We start from the raw sequence: 13,320 nt of genomic DNA, 5'->3' as shown, positions 1-13,320 counted from the left end.
ACGTAAAGCAACTATAGCCCAATAAAAATTAATTTAAAAAAAAGAATAATATCCTTGACTCTCTAGTCCGCCTCCCCTTTTATGGGCGGAATAAATATTGATACCAGCTGCCCAGCGTCTCTCTGCCTGCACTCAGGCAGTTGAATGTACTGCTCTAAATTTATGCCATGAACCAACAACAGTGTCTGGCAGTGCTGCTCCTTCTTCACTTTCCCTATTAAGACTGCATTTTCACTCATTGCAAACCTCTCACAGCCCCCATTCTCATATGTGGACTTCACCTCAAACTTTATTGAGAAATTGGATGCGGCTGTCATCATCTTTGCATCACCATATCTGCAGACCTATCTGCATTGGTCTTCATGTTCTCAGTCTTCCTTTCTCTTGTTATCAGAGACCTTCCATGACAGTCTAATTCCTCTTCTTGTGACTCAGGTTCCATCTCTTCTTACTGTCTCTAGGGCTTCCTTCCTGCAGTTAGCTTCTCTTTTCCACATCATGAATTTCTCTCTATTGGATTTTCCCTTCAGCCTACAAACATACTCTGTTATCTGCCAGCCCTGATACATATGCAAATATATGTAAATATGATGATCAAAGATGTACAGTTATATAGATTTCATCCTTCCTAGTGTCTTCTATCCACTATTTCTTGTTCCCATGCTTATCCAGTAAATTATCTTCATTGAATAGTTTTTCTTCTACCTCAGTGTCTGTTTCTTCTCAACCATTTTTGTGGACTCTGTTCTTTACCAATCCTCTAAATATTGGTGGGCTCTAAGGTTGAGTCTTCTTTGCCTACACTCTCTTGGAAATTTGCTTATTAAAGTACTATGACACCCAAATGTATCTCTTGCCTCATATCTCTTCCTGAGTACTAAAATGCATAGCTAGCTTGCCTCCTTGATCATTTAATTATCCTCTCTTGTGGGTGATATAATACTTGATTTCTTCTCCTCGAGATTCCCCACTTCAGTAAATGGCATCACCGTCCACCCTGTTACTTAGTCAAAATCTTGGGGTGAGCCTTGATTCTTATTTCTCTCTCTCACCTTTCTCCCATGTCTAATTTATTAGTGAGTTTCATTTTCCTACCTCTAAAATATATACCAGATTCACCAGTTTTTCTCCATCTCCACTGCTTCCACTTTAGTCCAAGCAATCGTCTCTTGCTTAGCCTACAACTGTAGTCTCACTGGCCTTCTCTGCATCCACTCTTGCCCTTCCTATAATCTCTTCTCCACTAAAGTGATATTTGAGGCACTATAATATATACTGTTTTGGATTTACATTGTCTAGAATTAAATTCTGACTTCATTGTTTACCAGCTTTGTGGCTTTGAGCAAAATACTTAACACCTCTGTGCCACAATATTCTCATCTATAAAATGGGATGAGGGCTTCCCTGGTGGCGCAGTGGTTGAGAGTCCGCCTGCCGATGCAGGGGACACGGGTTCGTGCCCCTATCCCGGAAGATCCCACATGCCGCGGAAGATCCCACATGCCGCGGAGCGGCTGGGCCCGCGAGCCATGGCCGCGGAGCCTGTGTGTCCGGAGCCTGTGCTCCGCAACGGGAGAGGCCACAGCAGTGAGAGGCCCGCGTACAGCCAAAAAAAAAAAAAAAAAAAAATGGGATGATAATTGTCAATAATAATAAAATATCAATCAGGTTATGTCTCACACACACACACACACACACACACACACCCTTCCACTTTTGAAACTTTGAATTCTCGTATCTTAGAATAAAATCAAAGCTACTTACCATGGCTTTCAGGATGCTTCATAACCTGGCCCTTTGCCTAATTGTTCTGACCACTTTTTGTTATCATTCTTGCTATCTTTAACTCTCTACTTTGAAACATGACTTTTTATGGAATATCTTTTTTTTGGTTGGGGAGTAACTTAGGTTTTTGTTTTGTGTTTGTTTTGTTGTATGTAAAGATAGTGCCAAATTTTTAAAAATCAGTTGATGTTTTTTCACCTGGTGAATCATTTATCTTTATAAATAGACCTACTGTGTTTTCTAGTTTTGTGGGAGACTGGTAAATTCCTAGCTAAGTCAAAAGATAGGAGTGTTTTCAGAACTATGAGTCCTGTTGAGGTAAATTTTTGAGACCTTACGTGACCAAAAAGTTTCATTACCCTCATGCTTGATTGGTAGTTTCCTGGAGGGTAAAATTCTAGGTTCAAATCATTTTTATTCAGGGCAATGAAAACATTACTCCATTGTCTTTTCTGTTCAAAGCTTTATTGAGATATAATTCACATATCATAGAATGCACCCATTTAAAGAGTACACTTCAGTATTTTTTAATATATTCCCAGAGTTGTGCAGTCCTTATCACAATCCATTGTAGAACATTTTTATCACCCCAAAGAGAATCCCCCAGATAGAATTCATTCCCCATTCCCACTAACCCCCCAGCCTTAGGCAATAAGTTAATCCATTTTCTGTTTCCATTCTCTTTTCATGTTGCTGATGAAAAGTCTGATATCAATTCTAGTTATTCATTAGGAAACATTTAGGGTTTTCTTCTCAGCTTTGAGTTTCTGAAGTTTATTCATGGAAACTAGGATTTATTCAGACATGAGTCTTTTTTACTCATCTATCTTAGCCCTCACTGAGCGTTTTCAGTCAGAATACTGATGTTTTTCCTTAGGTCAAAATATTTTAAAATTTTTATTTCTTCTATTTTCATCATTTAGAGTTTTTATTAAATGAATTTTGAACTTCCCGGATATGTTCTTAATATCCCAACTATTTACTTGTGTTATGCACCTCTGTTTTTTCCTTTGTTTTGCTTTGCTTTACTTTCTGGGAAGTTTCTTTAATTTTATATTGCAAATCACTGCCATGGTCTTTACCAATGCTCATTCTGTTATTTACCCCTTCTAAATTTTTTCCCCAATAATAATATTTCCATTTTCTCTTTACCCAGTCATTCTGTTTGTTCATCGTGATCTTTCTCTTTCTTCCTGTTGGATTTTCAGTGTCTTTTTTTTTAATTGAGATATAATTGACATATAACATTATATTAGTTTCAGATATACAACATGATGATTTGATATTTGTGTATATTGAGAAATGATCACCACAATAAGTTAGTTAACATCCATTTTCACACAAAGAATTTTTTTTACCCCTTAGGATGAGAACTTTTAAGATCTACTCTCTTAGCAACTTTCAAATGTACAGTACAGTATTATTAACTATAGTCACTATGCTGTACATGTCTTGTGAATCTTGACTGTCTATTCATACTTACGAATAAAAGACTGAGTTAATTACAGTAGAGAACTTTGTAGTTATACAGATCTAGACTTCTTTTCTAAATGGGAAGTCTGATCGTGGATTTTCCATAAGTCTTTTGTGTTCATTGGTTGGTTTCTTTTAGGGCACAGGGATTGGAGTAGGCAGGTTTAGGGCTGCCCCAGTTACAAAAGTAAGGACAAGTTTAGTGTGGAAGGAGCTAACCAACTCACCAAGTCAATTTATTTATTTCCTTCCTTCTTTCCTTCCTTCCTTCCTTCCCTTTTCAAGCATATAGAAAATTGTAGAGAATAATATGACCATCCATTGTATCCATTACCCAACTGTGTTGAATCATGTCTTTTTTCATATTTCCTTCAGATTTTTTAAATATATAAGAAAATTATAGAAACAATCATCAAAGAGATCATATAGAGATAATCGAAGATTACCTTTGAATCTATTCCCTGCCCTCTCTCTTTTCAGAGGTAACCATTATCCTGAATTTAGTGTTTATCATACCCATGCATGTTTCTATATTTTTGCTGTGGGTATATATCGATAAACAATGTCGGTTCCATGTTTAAAGCTGTACATACCCTGGAATTTGCTTTTTTCACTCAGTATTGTGTTTTTGAGATGTGTTCTTGTTGATATATTTAGCTTTAGTTCATTTTGACTTCTATCTAGTGTTCCATTTCACAAATATATTGGAGTTTGCTCTTTTTTCTCTTAGGGAATATTTGACTTGGTTCTAATATCTTGCTACTATAAACATTATTGCAATGAATATGTCTTGTGCCTCTGTTAATATATAATAGCTAGATGATAACTTAATGCCCATGTTCAACTTTACTAGATATTGCCAGTTTATTCTCAGACATTTACATTATACCCACCTGTAGAATAGAAGAGCATCTATTGCTGTACATGGTTGGTGCTGAATTTTTTGCCAGTCCCATGGGTGTGAAATGGTTTCTCATTTTAATTTTCATTTCTTTGATTACTAATGAGGTTGTTTATTTTATCATGTGTTTATTGGATATTCTGAATTCTCTCTAGTGAACTCTTATTCATAAACCCTTTGCTCTGTTTTCTTTTGGATTATTTGACCTTTTCGAAAGAGATAACCAGTTACCCCAGCATTATTTATTATACAGTTTTGTTCCCCACTAAGTTATAATGCCAACACAAACCATATGCCATGTATATAAATACCTGTGCCTACTCAGCCATAAAAAAGAATGAAATAATGCCATTTGCAGCAACATGGCTGGACCTAGAGATTATCGTACTAAGTGAAGTAAGTCAGACAAAGACAAATATCATATGATATCACTTATATGTGGAATCTAAAAAAAAAAGATACAAATGAACTTATTTACAAAACAGAAATAGACTCACAGACATAGAAAACAAACTTAGAGTTACCGGAGGGGAGGGATAAATTAGGAATTTCAGATTAACAGATAAATACTGCAGGGACTTCCCTGGTGGCGCAGTGGTTGGGAGTCCGCCTGTCGATGCAGGGGACGTGGGTTCGTGCCCCGGTCTGGGAGGATCCCGCGTGCCGCGGAGTGGCTGGGCCCGTGAGCCATGGCCGCTGAGCCTGTGCGTCCGGAGCCTGTTCTCTGCGACGGGAGAGGCCACGGCAGCGGGAGGCCCACGTACCGCAAAAAAAACCCAAAAAACCCAAAAAACAGATAATTACTGCTATATATAAAATAGGTAAACAACAAGGACTTAATGTATAGCACAGGGTACTATATTCAATATCTATAATGGAAAAGAATCTGAAAAAGAATGTGTGTGTGTGTGTGTATAAAACTGAATCACTTTGCTATATACCTGACAGTGTAAATCAACGATACTTCAATTAAAAAAAAATCCATGTTAAAAAAAAAATCCCTGTGCTTCTGAGTCCTTTATTCAGTCCATTTACTCTGTTTTTCTATTCCTACCATACTATTGCTTTATAAATCTTGCTGTCTGGTAACACCTTTCTTACTTTCCTTATTATTAAAAGGCTATCATTTTACAGTGCTTCCATAAGAATTTTAGAGTTTGTCACATTCCATGGGAAAAAAATCTCTCTTGGGAATTTATTGTACTGCACTGAATTAATTTGGGGACAATTGAGATTGTTATGGCATTGAGTCCTCACACACACACACACAAACACACACACACACAATTTACATATTTGTCAAATGAAGAGGGGGCACACACACACATATCATATAGTGTAAATGTGAAATAAAGTCTGGTGGAGAAGAGTAAGTACCAGAATACACACAATCCCCTGAGCTCTTTTATTTCCACATATTTGTGTTCTTAGGGTAGACATAACTAGAATTAATTTACCATGGAAAGAGCTCCTAGGTAATAATTGGAGCTTTGATGTTGATGAAATGGCCTTATTAGAAAAGGATCCTGAGCTCTGTAGCTGTCCTCAGCCTCTTCTTGCATTGAGTAAACTCAGGCTGTTGAGTCAGCTTCTTGATAGGCTATAAGAGGGGAGGCAATTAGCCTCCAGAGTCATCTGAGTTTGTCTCTTATCAATATTCTTTTATGCACTTGTATATTATTTTGTTGTTTACGCCACAAAGATCTTGCAGTCTTTTGTTAGATTTATTCCTGAATTCTTTACAGTTTTTGTTGCTGTTGTGAACAGCATCTTTTTTTAATTGCCTCTGGCTGATGCATTGGAACACTATGTAATATTTGTATCCTTGATCTTACATCCGCCAGTCCCAGTCTTGCTGAACTCTTACATTAGTCTTTATAATTAATAGTTATTAGCCCTAACCGTTTATAGAGTCTCTTGGGTTTTTCTATAGATAGCATGTTTTCTACAAATAAATTTTTATCTCTACCAGTCCAATTCTGAAGTCTCTTTTTGTATCGTATCTCCATGCCAATAACTGTGATGTCTTGTATGTCACAGCAGTGATAACAGGCACCCTTATCTTATTCCTCATCTTTCACTTTGGTGTTTTGCTGCAGGTTATTCTCAAATGAGAATAACTATGACTTTTCCCAAAAAGGCAGGATAAATGCCTAATTCTTTTCCATTACTATTTACTTTTCTAAAGATGTCACAGTTACCTAAAGTCTCCCATCAAACACTATTTTTATGGGCTAGTGAATTTTTGTTTTTTTCAAGGTATGCAGTCTAGTATCGTTAACTGTCGTCTTTACTCTCTTTGCTGAAAACCTCCCCAATTTGACCAGTAGGAGTCCCTTCAGGCTATAGCTCCTGTGTTGTTTCCACATCCGTCCAACACAGTGAGATGTTCCGGAACGCCTCTTCTTGAGTAATAGATGGACCTTAAAATGCTTTCGTGCTGGCCATTCCTCCCATTAGTTGTAGTCATGGTTTTAGTTGTTATTTTATATAGTCTATGCTTATTTATATATACTGTCATGTTTAGAGTTTCTAGGTTCCCCATTTGTATCCGTTTGCTATGGCTGCAATAGCAAATTGCCACAAACTTGGTGGGTCACAACAGTACAAATTTATTCTCTTAGCAAGTCCAAAAGAGGTTTCACTAGGCCAAAACTAAGGTGTCAGAAAGGCTGTGCTCTCTCTAGAGCAATTTCCTTGCCTTTTCCAGCTTCTAGCGTTGCATTCCTTGACCCATGGCCCCTTCTTCCAACTTCAAGGCCAGCAGTGTAGCATCTTCACATCTCTCTGGTAGGTCTCCTATTGCCTAATGCTCTGTAGTAAAATCTCCCTCCAGTTCCATTTTATAGGGACGTGATTACACTTAGGGCCCACCCAGATAATCCAGGAAAATCTCCCTAACTCAAGATACTTAATTACATTTGCACAGTTCTTTTTGTCATATAAGGTACCATTTATAGGTTCTGGGTTTCAGGATGTATACATCTTGGGGGATGTTAATTAGCCTGCCATACTGTTCTTTTATAGTATTCTGGGTTCAGTTTCCTTCTTCTAGGTTGTTAGCTATTTTCTTTTAGCACCTTGAAGTCAATTCATTATCCTCTGGATTCTTTTACTGTTCTTAGGAGTATGACATCAGTCTAATTTATCTTTCTTTTCTTTCTGGTTGACTTTAAGAACTTTTATGCATTTTCACTTCAACCTGGATGGTTGTGGATTTAGTTTTATCTGTCATGGCCAAGACTCATTTTGCTACTTTTTTTTTTTGCGGTACGTGGGCCTCTCACTGCTGTGGCCTCTCCCGTTGCGGAGCACAGGCTCCGGACGCACAGGCCCAGCGGCCAGGGCCCACGGGCCCAGCTGCTCCGCGGCACGTGGGATCCTCCCGGACTGGGGCACGAACCCGTGTCCCCTGCATCGGCAGGCGGACTCCCAACCACTGCGCCACTAGGGAAGCCCATTTTGCTACTCTTGAGTATTTTTTATTTCCAACTGTTTTGGAAAATTACAGCCATCTTCTTTTCAAATATCTCTCCCATTTTCTGTTTACCTCTGCATTTACTAATTCTGTTCTTTATGTCTTTCATGTTTTCCTTTCATTTTTCTCTGCCTTTTGGCTAATTTTCTCTGAATCATCTTCTAGTTCTTTAATTCTCTTTTCAACTCTATTTACTTATACTGAGATTTTTTTTAATGACTATATGATTCAAAATTCAGTCTTTGTAGTTTCTTCATGCTTCCTTTTTATATGTATGTGTTGTCTTTAAGCTTTGAGATCTTCCAGACTTATTTCAGTAGGAACTTGCAGTTTATTAGCTTTGATTTTTTTTGGTCAAGCTTGATTATATCTGTATTATTTTAGAGGAATTACTCAGAGTTTTTTCCGGTGAATGACAGGTGTGCTAGTTTTCTTGCTTTCAGTACCATGATTCTTTTAACAATTTTCTTGGAATTTTAGGACAAAGTCTCTTCTTTATTATTATTTATTATTTATTATCTTTGGTAATAATCATTTGTTTTTTGGCATCAATTAGACTAGTCCTGTAATTTTCTCCTTTGACCTAAAGTATTATGTTACTGGATTCCTAATGAATGACTATCCCCACATTAAAAAATACATATATAGTACTGAATTATGTTTAAGAGTTTGTCTTTCCTCACAGGTTGGATTATTTTGTGGCTTTATTTTTTTGTCTTATCTTTGTCAAGGTTTGACATCTAGATTTTGCTAGCTTCATAAAATGAATTTGGAAGATTTTCTTTTTTACATATATTATCACCTATTAATAACTGATAGTATATTTCCTTAAAGTTTTGATAGAAACCAATAATTTGGATCTGATACCTTCTTATTGGGAGGAGGGGAGTCAGTGGCTGTAGTTTTTTCTGCCTTTGCTACCCTTCAATTCCTCCCATGGCAGTTTGTCTGCATTATATTTTAACTTGGCTTTTAAAAAAAATTTTCAGTCCTTTTTTGGAGAGTGAATTTTGCCATTTTTAAAGTTCCTAGAAATGATAAGTTGTTTACTAGTATTGCCTGGTTTTAATTGCTGTGTTCTACTGAAGAGATCAAAAAAGGATAGGAAATCTTCTAGTACCTTTCTTGAAGTTTTTTGTTTTTAATTCTTTCATTTCCCTTTTAGAATTGTTGTAACAGTTTTTCTTGTTTTTCCAAGAAGACATGTTAAGGCCAAAGCTCTATGTCTACTGTTAACTTTACAGTATCTTATTCTACTTTTTAATATATCGTCAAAGTATAAATATCATCAAAGTTTTTTTTCTTACTCTTTGGGGAAAATCTGAAAGAATTTCCTGTCCCAGACTCATCTTTTCTAATTACAACTAGGGTTCATAGTGATTTTTCTTCATTCTTCGGATATAAAGTTGCTTTTGTTTGGAAGTTAAGAAACCTGCCTTTCAGGCATTTGTGGTCAGGCCCTGCATTTTCTACCTCCAGCAAAAAATTTAATTCTAATCAGTTCTAATCAGCTCAGTCTCCTCATTTCCCCCATGCTCTTTGCCCTCTCTAATTTTTTTTCTTTTCCCTTTCTCCCATTCTTTGGGGGAATGGTTCTTTACCCTAACTGCACATGAGTTTTATCTGTGGAGCTTTAAAAAAAAAAAAAAAAAAAAGGAATGTACTTAATTTCCTGGACTGGAAAGAGTCGCTGAACTAGGATTAATATTTCTCTCTTATCCTATTCTGAAGACAGCTTAAATCTTAGCCTCCAGTACTAATTGAATACATATTATGACAAAGACACACCAAGATAAGTGATGGGGGAATAAAAGATGAATAAAACATGTTTCTGATCTCAAAGTAGCTAGTAGACATGAAAAACATAAGCAATTTTAGGATATCAAATTTTGACTATAAAGCAGTTCTGCCTGGGTGGTCAATGAACTCATCATAGAGGGAGTTTGTCATTTTCTGAGATGAAGAGACTTTAAGAAAAACAAGTTTTGAAGGGGCTCTGGGGGACAGATCAAAAGTTGACTTTTGAACATGTTAAGTTTGAGATGCTTATTAGTTACCTTAGTAGAGATATTCAGTAAGCAGTTGGACAAAAAGTCTGGAGTTGAGAGGATAGAGTTGGGTTTAAAAATTGGGTTTCATCATTTCATATTTGGCATATAAAGCCACAAGATTAGGTGAGATCACTTGGGGAGTAAGTGTAGCTAGAGAAAAGAAGATATCTAATACTTGTTGGGGATATGAGAAATTAGCAAAGGAGTCATAAAGGAAAATATTGTAATATCTGACTGTAGAAGAAATTAGAAATTTCTGTCATTTCTTCTCAAACTTTAATAAGGATCACTTTGTTGAAGTTCGGTAGGTCTGAAATGGGGCCTGAGATTCTGCTACTCCAACAAACTTCCAGAAGATTATGCTGCTGGTAGTCTATGGACCGTGCTCTGAGTAGCAAGACTTTCTGTGACTACAGAGACATAAAGTAAAAAGAAGGAAAGACTGCAACGTTTGTAGGAGAATAAGGATTAATACCCAGAATATCCAGAATAAAGGGTATCTATAAATGAACAAGAAAAAAATAGATGGGGAGAAAGAATACAGATAGGGAATTTTCCATAAGGAAATTAAAATGGTCAATAAACATGAAAAATGCTCAACTTTCTAGGAAATACAAATTGAAACAACAAGATCATCTTTCCCCTTAAGATCAGGAAAAGTTTAAAAGTTTGAAAATATCCAGTGTTGGTGGGATTGTGGGGAAAAGGGTGGACTGATACCCCAGGAGGGTATCTTGGTACCTTCTTCCTTTTGGAAGACCATTTGGCATATTAACTTTTTAAATGTGCATATCCTTCAATCCAGGAATCCTTTGCCTTAGTATCTAAAAGGAAAACTTGTACCTTTGCCCAGAAGGGCATTTCAGAGCTATTCACTGAATTGTTTGAAGTTGAGAAAAATGAAATAATCTAAATGTCCTCTAGTAAGGAATTATTAAATAAACGAAGGGTCCTGAAACCCTTTGCTCACTTATTCTCCCTTGTACATTTTAAAATTGTCTCACATTTTTGGGACTTCCCTGGTGGCTCAGTGGTTAAGAATCCGCCTGCCAATGCAGGGGACCTGGGTTCGAGCCCTAGTCCGGGAAGATCCCACATACTGTGGAGCAACTAAGCCGGTGCACCACAACTACTGAGCCTGTGCTCTAGAGCCCACAAGCCACAACTACTGAGTCCACGTGCCACAACTACTGAAGCTCACACACCAGAGCCTGTGCTCTGCAACAAGAGAAGCCACCGCAATGAGAAGTCTGTGCACCGCAATGAAGAATAGGCCCCTCTCACCACTAGAGAAAGCCTGTGCGCAGCAACAAAGACCCAATGCAGCCAAAAAATAAATAAATGAATAAAAATTTTTTAGAAAATTGTCTCATGTTTTTTCATTATAACTTTAATAGTTTAAAAGACCATGATTTCTAGTATATGTTAAGTACATTTTGGTTACATCTTAAAATTGCAGATTCAAATCATTCAGTTTATAGAGAGTATCACATACCGTATGATAATTTGCAAAGCAGATTCTCACACCACTCAGATAAATTGAACTCATTTTTCATTAAGGAAAAAAAATCTGACTTCTTATTTATCTTAAAATAAACATGTAATATGTGCCTGTATTATGACTTCTGAATTCTAGACTTTGAATTCTCAGCTGGCTGAGACTTCTGAATTCTCAGCTGGCTGGCTGGTTAAATGGATGAGGCTTGGAGCCTTCCCAAGAATGTGTTTCATTAATAAAATAAGGTCTTGCTCTTAATTTCCCCCCCCTTTTTTTCAAGGGATTTTCCTTCTTTTGTTTGTTAGGTGCTTTGAAGTTTATACAGCTCAGAACAGTGCACCTTAGTAGGATTTGAGATGGATAAGAACTTTGCCTTTCTTTTACAAAGTGGAGAATTACAAAGTGGTAATTTTAAAAGCAGAGGAAGAAAGGAGAACTAGTTCTAAAGCAGATCAATTAGGAGGAGTACAGATAGACATTGAGGATCTGGAAATTGATTCTCCTAAAATCATCCATGTCGACCTAACCTTAGGTTACTGTTGAAGTTTGAAGACCGTTGAAATAAGCAGTGCCATAACAATATTTTGAAATGAATGTTATCTATCTATACTTAATTCAGCCATTTAAAAGGATGCTTATACAACCCTTTAAACGGAGTAAAATACATGTGTATTGACATGGAAAGAATTCTGAGGCATGTTGTTTGGTGAAAAAAGCAAGTGTTAAAAATATTTTAATATGTAATATTTATATTATATATAGTTGTATATTTTATATATGTATATATTTATGTTTTTCTTAGAAGATGTTGGGGGTAGGAGTTTATTAATTTATTTATTTTTGCTGTGTTGGGTCTTCATTTCTGTGCAAGGGCTTTCTCTAGTTGTGGCAAGCGGGGGCCACTCTTCATCGCGGTGCGCAGGCCTCTCACTATAGCGGCCTCTCTTGTTGCGGAGCACAGGCTCCACACGCGCAGGCTCAGTAGTTGTGGCTCACGGGCCCAGTCTCTCTGTGGCATGTGGGACCTTCCCAGACCAGGGCTCGAACCCGTGTCCCCTGCATCGGCAGGCAGATTCTCAACCACTGCGCCACCAGGGAAGCCCTATATTTATGTTTTTTACTTGAGTGAGAAGGAGACATGGAAGAATGTATATCAAACTGTAAACAGCACTTACCTTTTTGGCAGGGGGCCCAGCAATGTGGGGAAAGTGAAAAGAGATTTTCATTGCTTGTTCCTGAATACTCATGTATTACTTAAATCTTTTATAGTTGAGAATATATTGTGTTACTAGTGTAGGAGAAAATTTAAAGAAGTTTAATAATAAAAGGGAAAAACCACTATACTAGATGATCTCTAAGGTCTCTAAGCTTTAAATTTCAAGGAACACTGACAGTTACTGCAATATTTTAATAGAAATGTTAAAATATTTCTAATTCATATTCTAAATGATTTGTATTCAAATTCTTTCAAAATATTTTTTAGGTGTGGAATATCAAACAAATGATTAAATTGACACAGGAGCATATAGAGGCCCTACTGGACAAATTTGGTGGGGAGCATAATCCACCATCAATATATCTGGAGGTAAGCTTTTGAGTATCATATATGTAGTAATTTTGAAAAGGAGAAAATGAACTTATAGAAAAGCATTTGTGCTGGTAATATTGGTTATTTTAGGGAGTGGGATTAGAAGTAGATATGGGAAGAGAGAATTAGCTTTGTCTTTATTGTACTTTTTCATCTTGTTTCACTTGTTACAATAAATATGTAGTATTTTCTAATTTGGAAAATATCAAAACTAAAGGAGAAGTTGTATATAAGCTTCAAAATATCACCCTGGTTTAAAAAAAAAAAAAACAGTGAAAAAAAGAGAGAGAGAAAACAGTCTTTTCTGGAGGTCAGCAAACTAGTTACCATATTAGAAAATGGGGAGAATTTTGTGAAATATCTTTTTCCCAGAACAAATCCCCACAAAATAGGTTTTTGCTTCCTTATGGATAAAGTCTACAGTATTTAAATAGCTCAAAATTGCTTAGCCTTACTGTTTGATAGTGCCTTCAGGCTTTTGTATCCAGCCTTTAACATAATGGTAAATTTATTGACGAGTCATTGTTCTTACTCCTATGAGGTAGT

The 13,320-nt window shown here is 36.6% G+C and overlaps 1 protein-coding gene across 3 annotated transcripts in view; it reads left to right on the top strand.

The window, feature by feature from the left end:
- The window catches only part of BRAF (B-Raf proto-oncogene, serine/threonine kinase), a 158,988-nt gene that overhangs the window by 46,905 nt on the left and 98,763 nt on the right, over nucleotides 1-13,320 (top strand). For all 3 annotated transcript variants that reach the window (XM_081244864.1, XM_081244863.1, XM_081244865.1), the window contains exon 2: nucleotides 12,670-12,771. In XM_081244864.1, the coding sequence (XP_081100990.1) occupies nucleotides 12,670-12,771 (102 nt within the window). The remainder of the gene's footprint in view (nucleotides 1-12,669; nucleotides 12,772-13,320) is intronic.

Source organism: Mesoplodon bidens (assembly GCF_964165515.1).
Source record: "Mesoplodon bidens genome assembly, chromosome: 9".
Classification (NCBI taxonomy): domain Eukaryota; kingdom Metazoa; phylum Chordata; class Mammalia; order Artiodactyla; family Ziphiidae; genus Mesoplodon; species Mesoplodon bidens.
The sequence above is the reverse complement of the archived record's forward strand: the minus strand, read 5'-3'. Positions and strand labels throughout refer to the sequence as shown.